General features: G+C 38.3%; 1 protein-coding gene across 1 annotated transcript in view; it reads left to right on the top strand.

Moving 5' to 3' along the window:
- Window positions 1–25,309, top strand: part of GRID2 (glutamate ionotropic receptor delta type subunit 2) — a 418,284-nt gene that overhangs the window by 373,672 nt on the left and 19,303 nt on the right. Inside the window, exon 14 of the mRNA XM_053461590.1 lies at window positions 5,682–5,848. Within this exon, the coding sequence (XP_053317565.1) occupies window positions 5,682–5,848 (167 nt within the window). The remainder of the gene's footprint in view (window positions 1–5,681; window positions 5,849–25,309) is intronic.

The following is a 25,309-nucleotide window of genomic DNA, read 5'->3' as shown; positions in this document are numbered from 1 at the left end:
TTCCTGCTGTTCCTGGCTTAGATGCTGCTGCTTGATACTTTGGTTTGTGGAGGCAGCAAAAAGTATTTCTTTAAGGGCTAGTGGCTGATTATTTTTAATTATTTCTTTAACATTTTAAGGTTTTTTTGACAATCAGTAATGTTGGGATCATTATAGATCCCAGGAATGTCTACTGTAAGCAGATGTAGCTTGATGATGCCACGAGAAACTCGGATCAATGTGTTTGAACAGTCAGCAGATATGAGAGAGCTTCATGGGTCTCTGTTCCTTCTGGCAGTGTATGCTTAGTAAATTAAACAGTGAAGGTATATCAGCACTTGCAGTAGGAAATCATTAAATAGCTTAATCTTCCAAGCAGTAACAGGGAGCAGAAGCACGTACTATGCCACCCTATTGTATTGTGCCCACATTTTTAAGGACAGTATAGTTCTTCTATGCAAACTGGTTAATAAAAGAAACCATAAGTGTCAAATAGGTGACACTGACCTTTATCAGATTTTTTTAAGTGTCTTAAGAGTTCTATACATTAACGTAATGATGAACCATGATGATTCTGGTATATGAGTATCGTAGTGTTCAAATTTAACAAAGCAGGTCATGGAAGGCTATTACTAAAATGTATGTCTTCACATTTAATGTGAAGTAGAAAATAATCTTTGGAGAACAGGCCCAGTAATTTTCCTGTCTGTAGTTCTATTACACAAAAAGCAGCCGGCTTTATCCTATCGATCTAAAGGTTGTTAAAATTGGTGGTGAGTTAAATTGAAATCATCAAACTTTTAAGATAATATTACTACAACCCAAGAGTGTTACTTTACCTACAGTCCATAGCATAAATACATCTTCAGTCTAGATTTTTCTTTGTATGATTTGTTTGAAATGTGCGATGAAGAACTGTACAGTTTAACCTCTTAAAACCTTCATGATGTTCTATGCTGTCTGTGAGGCTTACTTTTGGGAATGGAGTCCAGGATGCAGAGTAAGCTGAAGATGAAGAAAAGCTGATTTTCCAAATTTAGGTACATGAGAAAGGAATCAGGATACAATAGGACCAGGACTGCATTATATGAGCATCATAAACAACTGAGCAAAGAGACTTGGTTCAGGCAGGCTTATATACTGAGTTAAGAGGTTGCAGGTGTTTATGATGATGAGATGACCAGCAGTTGAGTATAACAAATGCAGTAGACAAAAAACAGCAGTTTGGGTATATATTAGTGATGAAAGAAAGCTCCGACATGTGCACACTGGTGGCAGGCAGACAAGGAGACCACACACAGTCCAGAGTAAACCTGGTTCAAGGCCGGACCTGACACTTTTATGAAAAAGGTGCCCACTATATTGACCACATAAAACGTTATGAAGGTGCGTTTCCGGTGCAGAGGACTTCCTCACATCCAAGACAGTCCTGGAGAACTGGGATTCATCCATTTTGAATTTTGCTTATCCGTCAGAGATCAGCAGCCTTAAAAAAAGTAAAAAATAAATAAAGTAATGAAAAAATAATACAAAAATATGAGTGCTGCATAAAGCAGCAGGGTGAATCTCTGTGAATGACGGTTTCTCGTCCTTGGGAACTGGCATCCTTACACAATGCTCCATTTTTTCCCTGTGAGCACTGCTGATTAGTCAGAGACCAATCATGAGCCTCAGAAAAGTTAACAAAAATAAATAATAATAATAATAAATTAAAAAAGTAAATCATGGGAGGACATTCTCTCTTTTCTGTATGAATATGAAGTATGGTTCTTCTTGCATGTAACCAATATGTATATATAGCTAAATAGCTATAAGTCTATTTTTAAAATATGTACAATCCGTTTTAAAATGCAATCAGAATGTCTACTTAATATTCCAAACGGTGAGAGCAGAAGCTGTAATTACTTTTTTCACCTAGGAAAGGACTTTCCTGAAATAGCTTAACGGATTCCCTCATATAAAATTAAACACACTTTTACGGTGTAATCAAATTCTTCCATACTTCCTTTGTACAATTTCTGTTCAGCAGAACTATAACATGTACATTTTCACCTTACAGAAATGATCACTTTGCTTTTACATATGTTTGTTCCCAGAAATATAGACATGTTATATATACCAAATATGTCTGGTGCCCAAACCTTGATTAGGGAGTGTGGTTATAGGTGGAGCTATAGACAGACCCGGTAGGCGGCTGACCGACAGCGCAACACACATATCCAGCTGTCGGCCGCACTGATGTCATCAGGTGCCAGCTGGCCTTAAAATGCCAGGTCCTCCTCATCATTGCCAGTCCAGCCCTGGCTATAGTTGGTGCCTTAACCCTTGTAAGGCGGTGAATCAAATTCCGGGTATGTGCTGTATCTGGTCAGAATCTCAATTTAACCCATCTGCTTAAAATATAGGAAGCTATTGGTGACATTGTGATAAATGTAAAATATTTTAATGATATATCTGGCTAATAAAATTAATTAATTATTGCATTTAAATTAATGAAAGAAGCTTTTGAAATTATTTAGAATCATTTAGGCATGTCTGTTGTCAAACCTCTATGTCATTTTTATAATTTCTCTCTCTATTTTAAGTTTAATCAACAAATGTGGCATTAGTTATACACACATGCGCCACACTTGCTTTGATTAAATGGAAGATTAGTGAACAATAAGCATTTTCATAGGGATTAAATCAGAGGAGAAATTATTTAGATCCGGATCATTTCTAATTGCCATAGATGAACCTTTGATGTTACATGCAGAATATGATCCCATGGTAGGGTAAACAAAGAAATGATGCTTAATTGTACATGTTTCTGCAATTTGTAAATAAACTAGATAATAAAGCCTGCGGTATTGCTGACACAATGAACAGGCTGATAATCCTTACATTATATCTTTGTAAACAAATGGGGTATAAATAGTTTTACTTGAGGGTACCAAGCAATCCTGAGCAGAGGCGTATCTAGGGTATGGCACCTATGGCTCCTGCCATAGGCGCCATTTGAAGGGGGCACCAGTGAGCGGCTTTCAAACGCGGTCTTTTTTCTTTTTTTTTGATGCGGAGGAGAGAGAGGGGCGCCTAGCAACCGCTCTGCGCCCCTCACTCGCCTCCACGAGGCCTCTACCTCCGTGCCGGTGCCGGCATTTCATGCTGAGTGCCGTAATATGACGACATATTTCGGCGTGAAGCGGCGGGCACCAGCGAGCGGCTTTCAAACTGTGTCTTTTTTTTTTGATGCTGAGGAGAGAGAGGGACGCCTAGCAACGGTACCTCCATGCCGGTGCCGGTGCCGGCGCCGGCATTTCATGCTGAGCGCCGAAATACGACATCATATTACGGCGCTCAGCAGTGAAGCAGCGGACAGTGCAGGAAGACTCCTGCTCCCGTCACTGGACCTCAAGGTGAGAGAACTACAAAGGGGGAGAGGGGTTAGACAGTGATAAGGGAGGGAGAGGGGTTAGACAGTGATAAGGGAGGGAGAAGGGTTAGACAGTGATAAGGGAGGGAGAGGGGTTAGAAAGTGATAAGGGAGGGAGAGGGGTTAGAAATTGATAAGGGAAGGAGAGGGGTTAGAAAGTGATAAGGGAAGGAGAGGGGTAGATATAAGTAAATAGTGTGAATTAATTTGTGGATGAATTGTGTGAATGAGGGAAAGCATGAGTTAATGTGTGGATGAATTGTCTGAATGAGGGAGAGCATGAGTTAATGTGTGGATGAGTTGTCTGAATGAGGGAGAGCATGAGTTAATGTTTGGATGAGTTGTCTGAATGAGGGAGAGCATGAGTTAATGTTTGGATGAGTTGTCTGAATTAAAGTGTGAATTAGTGAGTGACTGTAAAAGTGTTTGTGTATCATAGATGTATAATTGTGGAAGGGCAAAGATGGCACTAGCAGGAGGTTTGAGTCTTGGGGACCAAGATGGCACAGGCAGGGTGTATATTGGACAAAGATGGCACAGGCCGGACTGTTTGGGGACAAAGTTGACTTGTGCTGGGCTATTTGGAGACAAAGATTGAAAATCTTATGTGTGTAATCTGGGTGTTGGTCAGGTTCTATGTGGGCAGTGTGGACGCCAGGGCTGGCTTTGGGGTGTGCAACCTGTGATCTATGCCTGTAATTTGGGGGGTTTTAAATATACCTTTAATGCCGTGTTTTTATGTGAATTCCAATTGATCTTTACCTGCAAAGCTGGGTTTTTTGTGTTAATCTGTAGATCCATATGTGCTATGCTATGTTTCCATACATTATTTATGTGTACCTGCAAATACAGGGTTAATATGTCTTATTCAGTTGATTAAGACCTGCAATGCTGTTTCCCTGTATGTATTTGATCTATACCTGCGATGCTACGTTTCATATATTATTGTATACCTGCAAATAGAGGATTTATATGTCTGATTCTGTTTATTTGAAATATACCTTCAGTGCTGAGATCACAAGTGAATTTCAATTGATCTGGGTTTGTGTGTTGATCTATACCTGCTATCGGCAGCAGGGACTAATATTTATATATATATATATATATATATATATATGGGCAGCAGGGGCTAGTAAATGGGTTTTAGATATTTAGACAGGGGCGCAATTTCAGTGCTTGCCATAGGCGCTATTATCAGTAGATATGCCTCTGATCCTGATTGAGGATATTAAGAATTTTCACCTTAAGTGCTTTTTCAGCTGTAGCTCTAAAACAATTGACAATTGTCTATGACTAAATATGGGTCAGAAAAATAAATATATATTCCAAAGTTACTTAAAGTCTGACCCTGACTTCTGTTTGTGCTCATTGCCTGGGCTGGGGCAAGGATTTTTGCCACTTTAGGCAAAACCTTGTTTTTGCTCCACCTCTTGTGCCCCTCCCCCTTCCTTTGGGGGCAGGGTCATGTCCCCTAATGTAGTTAAGGTAAAGATCAAATAAACACCACATGGAACACATCATTGAAGGTATAGATCAACAGCCCAGCACACAGATTACACAAATAGGACTTGCCACAGCAGCCACATTATACACATAGGATTTGCCGCAGTACCTGGTGTTGTGGCATCTTATTTTTATAAGTGGTATGATTTAGTGGTATATTATGTCCCCCCCCCTATATATTGTTCTTAGAGTCGCTATTGCATGGCATACTACATTACTCACCTAGTTACTCAAGTCTGTCTTATTATAGAGATTGTAGACTGCATTTCGGAAAATGCCTAATTAGACATAATTTGAGTGATTCATAAAGAAACCATCTAGTGTGTCTAAATGTGTCTCATCACCACAGCATTCAAGTAATTGGACCGTTACATTGGTTGCTATGGTGATAGAATCACTTTAATATTTTTTTACCTTTTTTAAATAACTTCTGCTTCATTGTGGTCACTACATTTCAGTATAATTGTTATTTTGTAAATACATTCTATATTTAAAAAAAAAATCACCTTATCTCTGGGTGGGTAGTATGATACATGCAAGTTCTGAAATCTGGCTTTAATACATGTAATAAAGTAAAAAAAGAAAAAGCAAGCATGCATTTTTGCAATTTCTATTATAGTTGAAAATAGTTAAAGGGGAATTTAGACAGCATGGGTGGATCCATTTACTAAAACTAACTACAGCTTCCTTTTTTCAGTGAATTTTTTTGGTAGAGACTATTTATGCATACTATTTATGCCACTAGTACAATAACTTTATTTATTACATTTCTTAATCTCTTTAGGTAAAACATGGGAACTATGGATTTGTATGGGATGCCGCTGTCCTGGAATACGTGGCAATTAATGACCAGGACTGTTCATTTTACACAATTGCGAATACTGTTGCCGACAGAGGTTATGGAATAGCCCTACAGCATGGCAGTCCTTACAGGGATATATTTTCTCAAAGGTGAGTAAATTTGTTTGGAAAGCTCATTATGTCATTATGCAATTATGATGACTCGTGGACTCCCACTATATTAACCACAATAACTCTAACAGGCGCTAATCAAGAGAAAGGTAACTTCTTCTTCTTCATTTTTTTTTTCCATGGTAACTTCACATTTTTATAGAATGGTGCTGGTGAAATTAAATATCCTGCCAAGGAGCAAATGTCTTTTATTACTTATAGAATAAAATTTGTGACCTTTAGATCTATATTGGCTATAAATACATATTTACACAAAAATACATTTTATTTATCTTAAATGCATATGAAACCAACTATGTGAAATTTGTTGGGCAATAACCTATACAGCAGTTTGCATCAGTATTCCCTAGGTTAATACAGATAATACACACCCCTACTCTACATCTGGTGTCCACCATATCCAGACACATTATCATATTCTTTGGAGTTGCAAACTCAAATGATTTAATTATCTTTATATCTATAATCTTTATAGTTAAAGAAAGTGTGGTGCTCAAATCTAGATTTTTATTTAAAGCGTGCAATATCATAAACCCCCCAAAAATGTCACTAACGTCTTAAATGTGCATACACATTTAATGAGTGCATATCATGATCATAAGATGAAACAGAAGTTTCTATTAGGCAGGCTGTTGCCACAGCAGAAGCTCATGACAGTATGGAATACTGATACTTTCTGATGTTTGTGTTAATATCTGTCTACCTCTGTATTATGTGAATGGTTGTGTTTTGCCTTTATATCGAAAAGTATGTGTGAGGTAATAGTTATATTCTAAACACATAATTACATTAATGTGTCTAATATTAAGATCTAGAGCAGGAGTACTTCTAAAATATGTGTCCTGGGGACTAGTAATATGTGTTTGCTTTTCATGAGTTAGTGGGATTAATCTTGGTCATAAATATCTGTTTATGGTTTCATGTAATGTAGCACTTTAATTATTATTTAATTATTGGGTGTGAATGGAAATGAATAATTATTTAATTATCAGTATCTCAAGTTGATCTCAAGACTATTCAATTTGTGCACCCTCAAGGTATATTATTCACTGTTGGTGGCATTAAATAGGATACTAATGTTTCTTATAGTTCTCTCCCTTTTTTGAAAAATGTTTGACATATTTACTCTGAGGAGTAGAAGAGAGGCTTTTTACTTTACAATCTGTGTGTTGGCATTGCATAGGATAAATTGTTACTGGTATATCGTATTTTATCAACTTTTTTCTAAACAAAGTTATTTCAAGGTCTGAAATGTCCTATGAAAGTGTATACACTGAAGTTGCTCTAATACTCTGTACACCACATTGAGCCACTTAGTAAACGTTGTTTTATATTGATTGCACAGTCTAGTATCTGACAACTCAGAATTTCCACCTGCAATTCATGGGTCCACATTAACTCACACTCTCTCATACACGCATTCTCCTTTGCTCTGTCTCTCATGCTCGTTAAAAATGTTTCATTACCCACTCTAGCAGCCACCTCTGCATCCCCATCTTCTTCTTTTTCTATCTTCTTATTTTCTTCTCTATTCTATCTTCAGTCTTCTTTCTTCATCTGAATCTCTGCAGACATAATTTTGGTGGGAACTTCTGCCAAAATGGCGGCGCTACAGTGAGGTCCTCCCCGATCCTCCAATCGGGGAAGAGGACGTCACTGAAAGTGCCACCATATTGCCCTCAGGTCTCAGGGGTCTCCAAGGCTTTATGATGCACAACTGTGAGATTTGAGACTGCTGCTGATAAAAGGCTTTTGGAGTTATATATTTCAACTCAAAAGGCATTTGTTATCTTATAATTGGCCAATTTGTATGCACAACTTGCACCTTGCAATTATTTGCTGTATAACATAACTAAATATTCTAAGGATACTCTAGGATAAGTTATAATGAATAAACAGGACTGATTTCACACATGCATAATAGTATGTTACGACACATGGCTTTTTAGATCCAAAACATGGAGAGGCAGCCCCTTGATATATTTTGCATTGGGTGTCCAGCATTTTGTTCAAGCAAAGAAGAGTAGAAAATTAATTAGCCAAATTAAGGATAAATACGGCAGCGGTTCCCCCTGAATGCTGGATTACCATCCACATAAAAGACTAAAAACTTCTTCATAGTTGTGTATACATGGAAATACCAATATTATCCCCAGTATTTGCAGCGACCTAAGCACATTCTGGATTAGAGCTGTCTATCACCGTTCTCTGCTTCTTAGAATCTTGCCCCACAGTTCCCTGCACAGTTCTTTGAATTCTGAGAGCAGAGCCTGATTGACAGCTCTGTCATTCTGCTTTCACTACAGAAAGACTAGGTGAGTGTACTGACAGTCATGCTTTTTAAACCAAATTCACGCTGATCTTCCATAGTCTTCTGTTCTTAAAAGACCTGTAGAAAAATAAATATTGTTGCTCCTTCACCTAATCTCTTGTCAGCCATCCACTGAATAAAATTAATGTATTTTCTGGTGTTTTTACAATGATTTTTCTAGGGGTATGCAATGAACCAAAGTGTTTGCTTTTAGCCCTTTGAGTACTTTGGGTCAGAACACATTTTCCCTAGATTTAGCTAGATTTAGGAAATAATATAATATACTTTGCATGTTTACAATGGAAACGTTCAACTTAAACTCTCCAAATAAAAACAGAAAAATCAATGGAACCCAATAAGATACATTCAGTTATTATAGTACCTCTTCACAAAAAAAGGCTCTTCAGCAGAACCCAGTGGTGCATGAGAGGAGGAGGAGAAGGGTCTCCGTCTCCTCCGTGGCGGCTGCTGCGGCGGTAGTCATGCCATGGAGGAGGGTCTCCCTGGTGGATGCTGGTGGATGCTGTTGCAGCTGAGAGAAGGAGGGGGGTCTCCCTCTCCTCCGTGGTGGCTGCTGTTGCGGCTGAGAGGAGGAGGGTGGTCTCCCTCTCCTGCATGGCGGCAGGTGAGTAACAGTACTCTTCCTCAAAAGGGCGACCTCCGGATGACCACCAGGGTGAGATGTCCATTTAGCACAAAACGTACGTATCAGACGTAACGCGGAAAGACGTGAAGCTGGCACCCAGGAACCTTCCTCCAGGCCAAGACCACTCCAATGCACTAAGTACTGCAAACTGCCCTGCTGCCTCGGTATCAGTATCAGTCAAATAACAAGAACCTTGTCTTAGACATTTTGATGTTATCTGCTTCCCACTTGTAACCATGTTATTTGACTGATACTTAAAGAGAGGTCTTTCACATTGTTGTATAACATGCCTGATGAAGGGATTATACAACGTTGACCTTAGGCTCTGCTCATATACACACATGTGTGGACCTGCTACAAACGAGCACAAGGACCAAAATTGTAAAATGGAGGAGCAGGTTGAGTCCAACCTTTTATCCTCTATACTTCATGAGCCAGGCAACGCCAGAGGTTTGACTATACGAGTGATTAGTCTCACACACACTAGTGCTCTGGTGCCATTGCCCCTGGTCCATTGGCAGATGGGGGTCACGACACATGTTTTTTTCTTTAAAAAATTGTAATAGAAAAAAAATACAACTAACAGTTTCTCTTTAAGTAGTTTTAACAACATACTCTCTTTGGTATAAAATGGCGTTGCTGCTGTTGGCGGAAAACTCACACGCAATGTTCTATATCAAGTACTAAAAATATTAAATTCTGTAATTATAATTTTTGTTACTGTAACCTATAGACATATTTTGAAAATACCATTAAAGATTTCCAAGCAGAATATAATAATTCATATGCAAGCTTAGAATATAGCAAACCTTGACAGTGGAAGTTAATTGTAGTATGTTGTAAGCAACGCGCACACCATTTATTACCTTCAGCATATCTATTTATTACTCCACGCCACAAGAGTTAAAACACTGATCACATGTCCACACTGTCCAATTCAAAAAACACATCACATGAAGAATATGCAGAGCTTCATATTTTCAATGCAATTAAAATATACCTAATAGATACATTTCTACGAAATGTTTATGGAAATATTGTGCTGTGTAAGTATCCAGATAAGTCAAGGGAAATTTCCATGTGAAATACCTGAAAGGCTTCGGCTTTCTGCCTTCTGGAATGTTACCAAATTATCCATTCCCTAATGGTGCCTCTCCATGACACAGTTAGCAACCCCATAAATCAACAAAGTGAAGGTTAAATTGTCATATAGTTGGCTATGTCCTTGGTGCTTGTGAGTAAAGTGCCTTATAACCTCCAAATTGACTTAATTTCTTAAATGCCAACTTTACATGGTCTATTCTGAGAGTGTCATTCTGTCTTTTTTGTCTCTTGCCATATTAAAAATAAATAAATAAAGTATTAAAGTAGCGCCGGCCGGCAGCATCAGTACCCAGCGGCCGTTTAGATTCGATTTCCAACAATCTGATGGCCGCATAGTGATGGGAGCAGCGTGAGGGGTGAAAGGTGAGTTCGAGGGGGCGGAGCTTTCACGCCTCACGCTGCTCCCATCACTTGGCGGCCATCGCATACGGCCGCTGGGTGCTGATGCCGCCGGCCGGCGCTGCTTTAATACTTTTTTTTTTCATTTAATAGCCGATCTGGCTTGCCATATTACATTTAAAAAGTATTAGTAGCGCCGGCGGCATCAGCACCCAGCGGCCGTTTAGATTATATTTCGGGCGGCCTGGGGGCCAATTGCCCCCCGGCCCAGCCCGCCCCTGGCAGCAGGGGATAATATTAAAGAATGAAAACTAACTAAATCAAGGTCTTTTCTTCAAAGAGATAAGTACATATTATGTAGTTAAATATATATATATATATATATATATATATATATATATATATATAGTGTATATGTAGCGTTTTATAATTGCCCCCCCCCCTACTTTGGTCCCTGTCCCCCCATATGCCCCCCTAAATATGAAAGCTGGAGACACCACTGGGAGCAAGGCCGGTTAGACAGATGTAACCAGCCCAAAATCAAGGGAGTGGGGCTCAGCGGGCAGCTGGAGGTCCGCTTACACCCGCTCCCTGTATAACAGAAGGCCGCTTCTTCCCTAAGGAGAAAAAAAAGGCAAGACAGAAGAAGAAAAGGTAGAGAAAGAGGGGCTACAGGAGAGGAGGCAGCTCCCATCATATACAGTCAGCCATTACTGGCTGAACACTATTATATTACATTTATTCATATAGTGCCAGCAGATTTCATAGCTGTTATAGAGTCAATAAAATTATGTATTATCTATTTATTTCACACACAATAACAAACTGGTAAAAAGAGGGCCCTGGTCTAGACTGGGGTAGTTGTGGCTAATCTTTACCGCCCCAGATATTGTAACTGCGGTTTTCATGTTGCACAGGCACACGCTGGTCGGTTAGCTATTATAATTGTGGTCATATATTTTATTCCTATTAATGGGCAGCTAACATTTGCCTCGATCTCCCCAGGAAAACCCTTTTCTGAGTCAGCAAAGGTAAGCGATGGGGATGAGGCAAGACAGTATTGGGGTGGGAGAGGGGAAAGGTGGGGAGGATGTCTCTTGTGGGATGCCCTTGCTTCTCAGATCTGACCAAAATAATATTTTTCCATAATAATAATAATAATGTAGATTCCTAGGCAAACTACATTGTCTGACCAAAGAAAGCACACCATAAAAAATACATTTGAAGGAAAATAGTTAAAAGAATCCATAACCGAGAAGCTTCACAGATTAGTGAGCACATCTTATCCTGTATTTATAAAAGACCGTATGGCTGGGTTTTTTTTTCATCAGTGAATAAACTTTTAAATTTCACTTTATTTGGCTTGTACAATATTTTAATTCACCCACGCAATTTCTAAGTCTAAAACTGTTGCTAGAAATAAGATTGAAAAACATATGCCCTGTCTAGTTTAGTTCCATTTATTTTCTTCATTTTATCCATATGTTGGAACAAATTCCCTTTTCTTTCTAATATTCTAACAGTTATGACCGGGGGAACTGTGTGTTTTCCAGCGGCTCTAACTGTTTTCTAATGAAAATAATGCGGGCCACCTAAGCAACTGTGAACCATTTTGCATATTAAAAAAGAAAGCTCAATTGATTTCCTGTAGTGGACCTAACTGTTATTCTATAAATATATCAAAGTTATTTAAGTAATTCTGGATAATTGAAAATGCACACGCTCTGCATTTCTTCTCAACTATAACAATGCAAATCATATATGTAAGAAAGCACCTCAACTGGGAATTTTTTAAAAAAATATATATATTCTTTCCCTGCTGATTTTGGTCCTAAAATACAGAGACGTTTGCTTTAGCTAATGATATCACTGCATCTCCTGCTGAGTCAATGTTGTTCATTCTGTACATTTACAGTGTTCATATGAGTAAGAGAACAAAGCTTAGAAGACTAATGATTGCTGCCAGCATAACATTTAGCCTTAACTGGGCCCTGGCGGAGAATAATTCAGTGGATACACAAATAAGGCTGTAGCAAGAAGGACAATGACAAATATACTTAAAAAAAAAACCTGTGCTATGTAGTTTTTCTAAAAGTTCATTACCTGCGAATGTTTGCGAGTTGGCAACTCATGTGAGTTTGCAGCAGCAAGGTCACATGAGTTGGACAAAAGACTCGCAAAATCAATGAAGGCAACTCACCTTAGCACTCATTTCAGGGGAAGTTTGAGGAGAATGGAGTAATTAAATCGACAGAGGGGTATATTGCCCAAATATACCGGTATTCTTCTGAGGGGTGAAAGTACCTCAAATTAAGCACACATTTTGTTTGGTCTAATTGGATAAATGAGGTCAGTTGAGTCAATAGAAATTGTGAGTATTACTGAAACATTAAATTCAAGGCACGTGGGAGATTCTCAATTTGTTATTTGAGGCCTGATACTTACAAATGCAATGAGGTTCTGGGTTCTTCAGGTTCTGATTCTGATCTGATTGTTAGGTAAACATTAAAATAAATATTTTTGATACACTTTTCAAATCTTACAAACAACACATATGAGTTGCCACCTTCCCAATGCCACATAATCAGTGTTTGCCACCAGCAGTTGGATATGCAAGCCTTACGCTACATGAGCATAAAAACATAGCATTTGGGCACAGATATCCAGCCGTTGGCCGTAATTACGTTATCCAGCGGCTGCTGGCCTTAAAGCGCCAGGGCCAGCCCTTCATAGTCCTGCCCTGATGATAATGTTATTATATAGTTAAACTACCGTCTTGTCCAGGCTGAACTTTTTTCCTCTTATTGAAATTTTTTACTTAATGGTGCAGACTATAATTGGGGTTAAGATATTTTTAATATTCCCCTTCCTTAAGTATAGACTGTTCTCGTACCCCTTTCTCCTTTTATGTGGCTCAGCTTCTTTTCTTGTATCTTCTTCTTCTTGGTCTGTCTTCTTTCTTCCATCTTCTGTCTTCCACTTGTCCCCATGTGTTCAGTCTTGAATCCAGGCTCACTTCCACAAAATGGCAGAGCTTCCGCTTCCCAGATTGGAGGAACCGGGGAAAGGCAGAAATACCATAAGAAGCCCCAGTATGGCAGACAGATTCACAGAGAAAAAGACACATTTCTCTCTTTCTCTGTAAATCTGTCTGGTATATGCTGTCTTTTTCTATGCCTCACTAGTGGCCTACCAGAGGAAGCCCACGTTGCTGCAGTTGGATGAAAACTTGTTGCAGGCCATAGTTTGGAGACCCCTGCTTTAGCCCCAGGGTCTCCACATTCAGGGATTAGAGTTGAGATTCGGGGCTTCAGACCCAGTAGCCCCCCTAATGACACCACCGGCTTTAACTATGCAGAGTCTCATTTTTAGTATATATATTTTTTTCAATGCTAATGATATAAAAAAGAAAAAAAAACATAATCTATGGAGATAATTATCCAAAACCATTTCTCAAGTCACTCTTATGTTGGCACCTGAAATAGGAGACAAATGAAAATAAGCACATACTTGTATGCATGTCTGATGAAAGTGTTATAAGGCCAATCAAGTAGGGTGTAAAGGTGTAGTCTAGACGGAATCTTAAAAGAAAGAAGAGATAAATGGCTTTTTCTCATCAGAGGTTGCCAAATGAAAGCCCCTTAAATATTGTCATCATAAGATTTATTATGTAATCCTTCAAGGGAGCCGAAAGGTTTCAGCTTCTCATCAATTAGTGGTAATGATTCCTGGTAGTGTGCAACTGAGAGAAGAGAAGCCAACTTTTCTGTGGAATTTCATAATAGTTCAATCATAACATTGTAGAGACAAAAAGGTAGTGTAATGATTGAATGATTTACCTGTTTGGGAGAAAGAGGGACAGTTAATATGTTTTATGTATTCAATTCCCCTTTTTTAACAGGTAATTATATTCATTGCTTTCGGTCTTCGAATAACTCATTTTATTTCAAGATTTTGGTACATCCCTGAAATTATATTATGGTAGAAGTGCTTTTTTTTTGATAGCTTCTTCTTGTTTTGTATAAGCTGTTTATATTTTAGTTTCCATAGCAACGTATTTTATACTGGGTACAGAATGGAATAGTAGAATGCACAGAGTAAGCAAGTTTAATATGTACACTGGCAGACTATCAACTAAATGTTCTTCATTTTAGACACATTTCTTTAGATTTATTGAAATAGTTGCTAAATAAAGTTTCCTTTTCACTCTGTTTTATTCTTATTTTAACCAGTGTTTGTTTTAGAAAGATTATTTGGGTGCCATTTTATCCCAGGATAGCTTGTGTTGTACAACGTGTCCATGTATTGCAAATACCACATAATGATTCACATAGCTAATCTATCTGAAGTCAACCACAATATTTGTGCTCCACTTAAAAACAGGAGGATCAAGGAGGACAAATAATATGTTTTTTAGTTGCAGGTCATCTTGCGAGATGGAAAAAAAAAAAGATTTGCAGACTACATTAAATGTAAATTATACATGTTGTCATGGTGATACAGCAGAACCTTAATAGGGACTTAATGGGTGTGATGATAAAAGTCGTTTTTGCATTAACCCATTACATGTTTGACTGTGTATGTTACCTTGCAGGCAATGTCCATGTTTAGAATTTTAGAAGGGCCAGCTTTGACAGGCTATGGGCATATAATGAATACATGCACTTTAAGCAAACATTACAAAATGTATACCTTTGGGAAACAAATGCAAACCAATGTGGCTTACCAGTAAAGTAAGACAGGAAATAAAATAAAATAAAAAAACAAGAGCATGACATTCAAACATAAAAGCAAATGAATCAGCACCATCATTTACAAAGAGTTGCTTAATGGACACATTCAAAAATACATATTGAATCGCAATATAGATAGTTGAAGTCAGCATGGCTTTGTGAAAAACATGTCTTGTTTTTCACAAAGCCATGCTGACTCAATGCAAACAGTGGTTGTAAATGGAAAATTCTCAAACTGGACCAAGTTTTTAAATGGAATACCTCAGAGGTCTGCCCTGGGTCATCTTGTTTTTAATTAGTTTATTAATGATCTCCCATATTGCATTGAGAACCATGTCTCAGTGTTTGCTGATGACACAACATTAGGTAGGACAATACAGTCTACTCTTGATGTTGCTTCCCTGCAGGGTGATTTAAGCAGAAGGGGGGCTGAGCAAATGTAAAGCATGTATAAAACAGGGTATTGCTTCACAGGAGGAGGATATACTGTGGATATAAAAAGTCTACACACCCCTGTTGCCAGGTTCTTGTAATTGTAAAGATTGAGGCCAAGATAAATAATGTCAGACCTTTTTCCATCTTTAACATGAACAATTCTATTGCAAAACAAGCTGAAATCTTTGAGGGGGAAACATTTTTTTTTTAAAACTCACAATAACCTGGTTACATAAGTGTGCACACCCTTAAACTTATACTTTACTGAAGCACCTTTTGATTTTATTACAGCAATCAGTCTTTTTGGGTAGGAGTCACTTAGCATGGCACATCTTGACGTGGCAATATTTGCCCACTCTTCTTTGCAAAGGCGCTCCAAAAGGAGAGGACATCTCCTGTGCACAGCACTCTTCAGATCACCCCACAGATGTTCAATTGGATTCAGGTCTGGGCTGGGGGTAAGGTCTTCTTTTGGTGAAGCCACGCTTTTGTGGATTTGGATGTGTGCTTTGGGTCGTTGTCGTGCTGAAAGATGAACCTTCATCTTCATCCTGAAGGTTTTGTGCCAAAATTGCCTGGTATTTGGAACTGTTCATAATTCCCCCCAAAGCATGATGCTGCCACCACCATGCTTCACTGTGGGTATGGCGTTCTTTGGGTGATGTGCAGTGTTGTTTTTGCGCCAAACATACCATTTGGAATTATGGCCAAAGTTCATCAGACCATAACACATTTTCCCACATGCTTGTGGGGGACTTGATGTTTGTTTTTGCAAACTTCAGCCGGGCTTGGATGTTTTTCTTTGTAAGTAAAGGCTTCCGTCTTGCCACCCTACCCCATAGCCCATTCACAAGAAGAATACGGGAGATTGTTGTCACATGTAGCACACAGCCAGTACTTCCCAGAAATTCCAGCAGTTCAGGTAAATCCTACTAGAACAGCTGAAGTTTATTGTGTGATTAATCAGAGTCACTTTAAATGATGGCAGGTGTGGAATGACTTCTATTTAACATGAGTTTGAATGTGATTGGTTAATTCTGAACACAGCCCCAGTTATAAGAGGGTGTGCACACTTATACAACCAGGTTATTGTGAGTTTTTCCCCCCTCAAATATTTCAGCTTGTTTTGCAATTGAATTGTTAAAGTTATAGGTCACATTAAAGGTGGAAAAACTTCTGACATGATTTATCTTTGTCTCATTCTTTAAAATCACAAGAACCTGGCATTTTAACAGGGGGTGTAGACTTTTTATATCTACTGTATATTAAAGCTGCAAATGAGGGCTACAACATTAATAAGGGGATTGTAAGATAATAGTTCTGAAGATAGACAAAAATAGTTGCATCTGTATATACTAGAAAATAGAGGGGATATTATAAAATATTATAAAATTCTATACATATGTGCAGGGCCAGTGATATGTTCATTAACAGAAATGTACAAAGAACAAGAGGTCATCCTCTGTGACTGGAAGAGTGAAGATTTCATAGACAATGAAGGATCTCGATATTTAAAAAAATCAAACAGAACATACAGGGCTATAAGTAATAGAATAAACATTAATATTTTAGAGCTTTTTAATCCAAGAAGAAATCTGATTTTCCTTTGTAGTCAAAAAGGATGTTTTTCTCTAATTGACTCTAATTGGTGTTTTTTTACCTTCTTTTGGATTAAAAGTGGAAGAGTAGGTAGAAGGGTTGAACCTTTTTTCAACATAAATTACTATGTTACAGTGGAATAAAACAATTTGCAAGATTTTATGCGAAAATGTAGTTTACATTCGGAAGCTTATTAAGCCTATTTCTTTTTTACTTTGGCCTTCATAAAAGAAACAAGAAATTATAAGACTACCAAGACTCTCAAACTGGCATTTAACATTATAGAAATGTTAACATTATTGTTGTTAGTCATATTGGAGAAATAGCTTATAAATAGTTTCTATAGTAGGTGTTGGAGTTAAGGAGACCATTAATTGTGGCCTGAATGATGAAATATGTCAAGGGGCCCTGCAGATCTCAAATCTTGTTCCGAAGAACTCACCAAGGACAAACAGCCACTTAATAGCCTGTCCTACAGAAGATCTCAAGTGTTAGCTCTCTTGTGCCATTACAGTGGAAAAGTCTCCATCAACATATGAATCTGATCCTGTCACAAGAACAAAAATGCAAGGTAAATTTCCAATGCGTGAGAGAACCAACAACACCAACTTCATTGGTTTGGTTCCTTCTAGGTAGAGGAGAACAAAGAGGTCCATGTCTGGACTCACCTTTACCCTTGGGTAGGGCCTCAAGAGAGTCCGGAAGGGCAAAATCGGACCAAAAGAAACAACAATATTTAGGAGACAATCAAATCAATAAATGAATCTACTTGCTAGGAGTTTTGCTCTGAGAGCCATGAGGCGCACAAACAATTGACATGGGAGCCATGGTCACTTGCCCCTGCAGCACTGTGATGATATGGCATTCTGATGATGGTGGGTCCCACAATGCCCCCTTTCTTTCAGTTTCATATACATATTATTTTTTTGAAAAGGAATATAAAAAATACTTGTTTTTCGCAAAAAATATCTATGCCTATGTTAGCTTTATCTTGGTTCACAATGTCTGCCTCACCTGTATTTATAGTTATGTCTGGCCCCTGGATATCTACACAGAGACCAGTCTCCAGCTTCCAACTTTATGGCATGCAATATTTTACGAGATGAACAGCGTAATGATTCCAGGCTTTGAGTTTAACATGCCCGCATGGTTCAATTATGGAGAAGTAATGAAGTACATCACACCATCATACTTGTCAGGTGTCCCTGAGAACCCAATCTTATTTCTTGTGGCCATACTTCAAAAAATGCTATATTTACTTGCTGGTATCCTTTAAAAAAAACCAAGCTATATAGACATATAAAGACTGTGACATTGTCTATAATATGATACTGATAACTGAACTACATAGAATGTATTTTATCTTAGTCCGGAAATCTAAAAATTATTGCTTCAACCTGTTTTGGGATTATCACATTATTGGTGTGATTTAGGGTTTCATTAAAAATAAACCCTTTTGTTAAGATGCTGGAGCGGTGCATAAAAAAACTATCATGAAAATCAAACTAGCTTTTCTTTTTTTTTAATCTGTCAATTGCCATGTCCATTTGCCTAATTTACTGGTGTGTTTTGTAAGGTTATACTAGACTCCTGTCAATGAAGTCAGTGGTATACCAGTCTCATTCCAAACACAAGTAAAGAAAGTCATGATTTTCTTTTCTCTCTCAATGCATGTTCTTTGATATTGCTGCTTATCTACTATTTGAAGTTTTTTCATCTCTCCTTCTCTGAAGGGTTTTTACATGATGCTGACAAGACATTTAGGTTTATACTTTGCAGGTCACCCCAGCAATCGTAGCGGTGAATTATTTTGGCAGATAAAAAGAGAATAAAATTCATCTCCTATTTTCTTCCACAGCTGAAATCTTTCATCTAAGAAAACTGTCACTCTCAGAACTAGGATGATTATTTACTAATAGAATTAAATTAGAAAATATATGGTTGTTAGTTTACAATCAGGTGAAAGGTCTTGGATAGCCTATCTATCAATAATGACATAGCTATTACAACAAGACATTGAAGAAGAAATGGCTTAGCACTAGATCCATCAGTGTCGGCAAGGTGTCATAGTCAATGTGCTATTTTGCAAAGGTAAAGATTTGGTGGGTTCTTTTAATACGTAATAAACATGTTGATCTACCGTAAATTATATTTTAATAATCACTATTCCTACCTTTATCTCAGAGCCGTAACTTGGGCTCTTGGTGCTTGGGAGAGGATCAGAGGTCCCTCTATGAGCTAACGTCACATCTGCTATTTTTCGATGCACCATTTTTTAACACAATAAAGTGGCAATTCATATCAAATCTTATACTTTTATATATAGTATTTTATGGGGAAAATGTCAGAATTTGGCAAATTCGGTGATCTCCTTTCTGAGTTTTTTTTTTGCTACGTTTTTCTCCGCTCCAGGAGGTCTTGCCTCGTTTTTGTGGCTTCGTAAAATTCTATAAATTTGCATTTTGTACAAATCCGAATGCACAAGTCTATTACAGGTACAATTTATTTTATCATATAAAAGCATTGTTGCTTCTGGGACACAATAGCATAACATTTGGAAGGCATGTTTACTCACCATTGTGGGTCATTTATTCTTGTGTTGTTATAGCCGGAACAGAGGATTATCAATAATCTTGCCGTATGTGTTCAAGTGCGTGAATACATCAATTTACCTTTTTTATTACTGTGTTTTATAGGTGACATACTGACCAATAATGCATTGTCTCTCAGTGGCAAATATAAATAAATAAGAGACATAAGTCATTTGAAATCAATAGTTGTTATTGCTTGTAATAATATGCCTTACTTTAAGGTCTATGCAAGCAATAAAATTCCTTAATTATCTGTTTTGGGCTTGTGCCAAGCTCTGTAAACCACTATTTTATTATGTTGCCAACAGATGTCCCCCATTAAGTACTGCTAGATCAATAGGACTGAGCAGTTGTTAACTATAACAATTGTCTATATAAAGGAATGTCAGAAAATGTGGTCTGTTGGTGCTACTGTAGATCCAGGCTGACTTTGATCATGATCAATGAAAATGATACTTTCTAAAATTTCTAATCATCATATTGTGTATAAAATTATATAGGCATACAAATTTTGATAATCAGAGTAGATTCTCATTTGTTTCATTTGGATATGAGAAATAGAGTGGTCCACCCAGTCAAGGGTTATCTTAACTGACCTGACTCGGTAGATGGCGTATACCATTGTATGCTAACACTTCCAAACCAACTTCACTAAGTTTGATAAGTTGCATGCGAGGACATGCAAGTGAAATGTAAGTGCAAATACCACACCTCCTGTTACAGCATTTAAAAATGATAAATAAAATAAACTTTACCTCAAATCCTTTCTTCACCAAAAGGAGGCAACATTTGCAACTTTATTTCCTGTATCCCAATGGACAGCGGATAGGAGGCATTTGTGTTTATTTGTTGCGGGTGTTTGTTTGGGCAACTCTCTGAGGGGTTTTCATATGTCCAAGTGTATTCCACACATTGCCAATCCCAAGATTTCTAGATTTAAAAACCTACATGATGAGTGGAACCTCTGTTGGATTGTTTTATGGTTTTCTATGCAAACCTTTTCTGTAAATGTTGCCATGACTGGATAGCGTGTGAATATTCTGCCCACTAAATGTGTTATTGGCTGGTTTATTATTAGGCTGTTTTGCTGGTCCTGCCCCATGACTATGTACTATATACATTTTGCCTAAGGACCTAGGCATAGTTATCAATGGTTATTGTACACCATATCCAAAATAGTTAATTGTTAAACCTATAGGTAGTACAGCTTTAATCAACCGAACGTCATCAGGCATGAATCATGGCAAGGGAAATTTGCTGCATACGTTTATGTAGACCAAAGCTTCTCAAAGAAGCCCCCAATAAGAATTATGTTAGTTGAAACAATTAGGAATAATGTAGCAGGATCTTAGTAATCAGCAATATTCCCATTGTTTACCTGTTTCAAATAACTGTAATTGGTAACTTAATTAGAATTTAGTTTTCAGGCTTTATCAGTAGAAACCCCACTTATTAGAGCAGCGCCTTTCAGTGTCTAAACAGTTAACAATGTAAATGTCTGGTGGTGGGGTATGGGTGATGATATCACATGGGTCTAAAACAGGGGTGTCCAAACTGCGGCCCTCCAGCTGCTGCAGGACTACATCTCCCATCCTCCTCAGCCAGCCCCTTAGCTGAAAGAACATTATGGGAAATGTTGTCCTGCAGCAGCTGGAGGGCCGCAGCTTGGACACCCCTGGTCTAAAACATAGACACTATATACTTCTTACTTTAAACCTTAATAAAATATATATTTCTCTTTTTTATATATTCTTTTATTGTTAATAGCTCATAAAAATTTAAGCACCCAGGGTTTTCGTCAGCTTAGAGGTTCGGCTTAATGGAATTTGATTTCAATTATATTGTAAAATTATACTGTCACAAAAACCTGGTTGGACTGGATTTTCAAGCTAAGTATATCGTGTCATTTACATAATTGCCAAAAGCATAACCAATCTTCCTTTAACATAGCATAAAAAAAGATTACAAGTTGACACAGTGAGAAGGGATACATCTGCAATGGCTGGAAATCACTAATCTCACTATCCTCTAGATTGGAAGCTCGTTTGAGCGGGGTCCTTCTCACCTGTTGTTTCTGTAAGTCAAATTGTTATGTTATATACTGCTTGTGATGTCCTGTCTACCCATTGTACAGCGCTACGGAATATGACAACGCTATATAAAACAATAATAATAATAATCTCTGTGAAAATAAAATGAATATCAAGGTAAATATGGCTGTTAGTGATGTCCAAGGGAGTCATAAAATGAGTTATACATCTTTAGGTTTCTTATGTTATGGGAGTAAGCCAACCTCTAGTCTAGATCAATAATGCTTTCAAGGGATTTTGAATTGTCTTCATCTTGTCTTAAAAGCTTGAAGGTTTTATGATATACTATCATTATTTTAATAGTTTATCCTTCTGGATTGTAAAAAAAAGCCATTAGTCTGGGACATTGGGTAGGATAGGCATTTTACCTTGTGCCCAGAAAAACGTATTTATATTACAAACTCAGCTACTTGGGATCCACCTATTGAATTTTATGTGACGGGGGGGAGCTGGAAGCAGATTTCGGGTGTTATATGCATGAATATGGAGCTCTTAAGAACTTAGGAAACAATTGCACCTTGAAGTGATGTCTTCCATCTCACCTCCAAATGAGATGTTCACTGATCCACTTGTTTGATGACCATCATCAAGTATTCTATCGCGTCTTTTACCCACTGATTTACTCTAAGCAGCTTCCCCACACTTTCTCACATCTTTTCATTTCATTTTTTTGGTCTTTGTTTTTTCAACAGTGTTCTGTTGAAACTCCTTGTATACTTCAATAAAAAAGCTGTAGGACCATCCGCCATCTTTTGAGAGGAAGAACCCCCACTGCTCAATCTAAAGTAGTCATTGCTGCTTTTCAATATTTTATTTTGTCCAGATTTAATTTCTATATTAAAGTCTTTAAGGTGTATTTAATACATGCCATGTATATTTCAGACCATATTAGCCTGGGGTCTGTATTTAATTTCAAAGACACAGAGGTACAGTGTAGGTCTGTAGTTGTTACATGAGGTGTCCATATTATCAAGTTGCAATATGTGACATATCTATGTATAGGAAAATAACAGCTTTATTATTAGTCTCTATGGGGTAGGTTTGCATGACTTTCCATGTAATATCCAATCTCACACCTAATAGAATACCAGCTGGATCCAAATCACAGCCTAAAATGATGAATTTTGATTCAGCCTGTGAGAGCTAGTTAAATGTAGCAATATGTGTTTCTGGTTTTGCTAGAAACGATTCTTCTGCTTTAATTAAAAGGCTTCATGGTGAGAAAAGAAGTGTCCTAAGAAAATAAACACTTAAGTATATGGGTTATGTGCAACAGTTGAAATGAATGCAGTTCTGAGACTAAAAATACGGTTTACCTATGCTCAAAAGAAAAAAAATGGCTTGTTTCACATTTTTTCCTTTCTCTGAGATTCTCTGAAATTGCATTTTAACACTGTGCCTGAAACCTTCATTATGATATTTATAGTGGCTTGCACTGGTCACCCATGATGCATGTATGGTACTGTGAGGTCACGCGATGCTCCATCATGGAGTGCCCTGTCTCTGCCCTGCACATCTTTTACTGCCAGCCGTCTGAACATTGGCCAGAGCAACCCACAATTAGGATATATATATATCTTAGAAGACACAGACAAAACTTGCCTAGAGATTTAGCAAAAAATATAGAGAAATCTTAATTGAATATTTCATGGTGCCATTTTTGGGCACAATGCACATGTTGGGTTCTGGTCCCAATATTTTTTTTGTTTTGAACCCTGCATTTTAAAGTATATTTGAAAACCACATTAGTATGTATATATGCAGAGCCGGCCTTAGGCGTTGTGGCGCCCTGTGCGGACTACTCCTCTGGCGCCCCCCCTCACTACCCCTTCAAACTACCCGCCCTCTCTGCCCCTTTAAACTACCCCCCCTCAAACTACCCCTCCCCTCTGCCCCTTCAAACTACCCCCCCCTGCCCCTTCAAACTACCCCCCCCTCTGCCCCTTCAAACTACCCCCCCTGCCCCTTCAAACTACCTCCCCTCTGCCCCTTCAAACTACCCCCCCCCTCTGCCCCTTCAAACTACCCCCTCCCTCTGCCCCTTCAAACTACCCCCCCTCTGCCCCTTCAAACTACCCCCCCTCTGCCCCTTCAAACTACCCCCCCCCTGCCCCTTCAAACTACCCCCCCCCCACTTACCTTGTTGCCGGAGTCCTGCGGTAAGAGCGGGAGGCATCCGTCTTCTCGCTCTGCCGGCATTTCATGTTGAGTGCCGGTATAGTCCGGCGCTCAACATGAGATGCTGGCACCGCGACGGAGTCACAGAGAGTAAGGGGCGCCGAGCGGTTACCGAGAACTTCACGAGCAACCGCTCGGCGCCCCTGACCGGGACTTAGATTAAAGCATCGTTTTTTTTTTAAACTTTATTTAACATCAATGATGTTTAACATCCAAGCTGCGAGCCGCAACACTTACCAGTAGTGCACGGGTGCACGACCAGCCTTGCACTCTCCATCACTGCAGCTTCCGAGTCTGGTCACGTGGCTCTTAAAGGAATACCACCCTGTACCACCTGAGCAAGGTAATCAGGGTGATATCAATATATATATATATATATATATATATATATATATATATATATATATATATATATATATATATATATATATATATACGTATTGGGTCTTGCCCTTTCCTCCTTGCTCAGGTGTAGAGCTTGCTTATGACAGTAAGTGTTCCCTAGTGTCTTTTGCCTGATCTTCCATAATTTGACCTTTTTGATACTGAATTACCTTTTGTTTAGTGAACCCTGCTTCCTTGCCCATTGGGCTCCTCCAACCTCATGATATTTACACATCCATGCTCACACACAAACACCCATGCAAATACACACACATTCATGCTCACATACACTTAGACATTCATGTTAACACACATACTTAGGCATACATTTTCATTCTCACATACATACAGTACATTCATATATATATATATACTCTTGGTTGCACCCCCTTACCTCACCTGCAGCCTTCTCTCTATCCTCCCCTTTAAAGCTGCTCTCCCTGCACACCACGGGCCCCCAGCTTACATCTCTGTCGCTCGCACATTTTGTGAACAATTTTAGACAGGCCCAATGGAAGCAGGAACACAGCGCTCTGCCAACCTAACTTATTAAATAACAGGATAAAAAAGGTTAATTCTTGGAGAATACACCAATGGGAAGAAACATAAAAACAGAATTAGATTGGATATAAAAACCAATCGGACAATCTAGTCTGCCCACTTTTCCTAATGTAAAGACTCAAACCTTAATTAGTCTTTGGTCTCTTCTTAGATTCAGAATAGTTTTATGCCTATCCCATCCATGTTTAAATTCCTTTAATATATTAGCCTCTATTACTTCTGCTAGGAGGTTGTTCCAGGTAATATTCCCCTAGAATGAAAAATATAGAGAGAAGAGGAAATAATGTGTGCTATGGAAAAAAAATCCATTAACTTTTCCATTGAAAGAGCAGCTTATCAAAATACCCTGCCTCATAAGGAAATGTACATGATTATTATGACTTTTTCTGGCCTTGAAGTCCCTATTCTATTTTAACAGAATCCTTCAATTAAATTACATAAATGTCTTCCTCAGACCATGTCATTGAAA

The sequence above is a fragment of the Spea bombifrons genome, chromosome 1 (assembly GCF_027358695.1).
Source record: "Spea bombifrons isolate aSpeBom1 chromosome 1, aSpeBom1.2.pri, whole genome shotgun sequence".
NCBI classification, from domain to species: Eukaryota; Metazoa; Chordata; class Amphibia; order Anura; family Pelobatidae; genus Spea; species Spea bombifrons.
The sequence above is the reverse complement of the archived record's forward strand: the minus strand, read 5'-3'. Positions and strand labels throughout refer to the sequence as shown.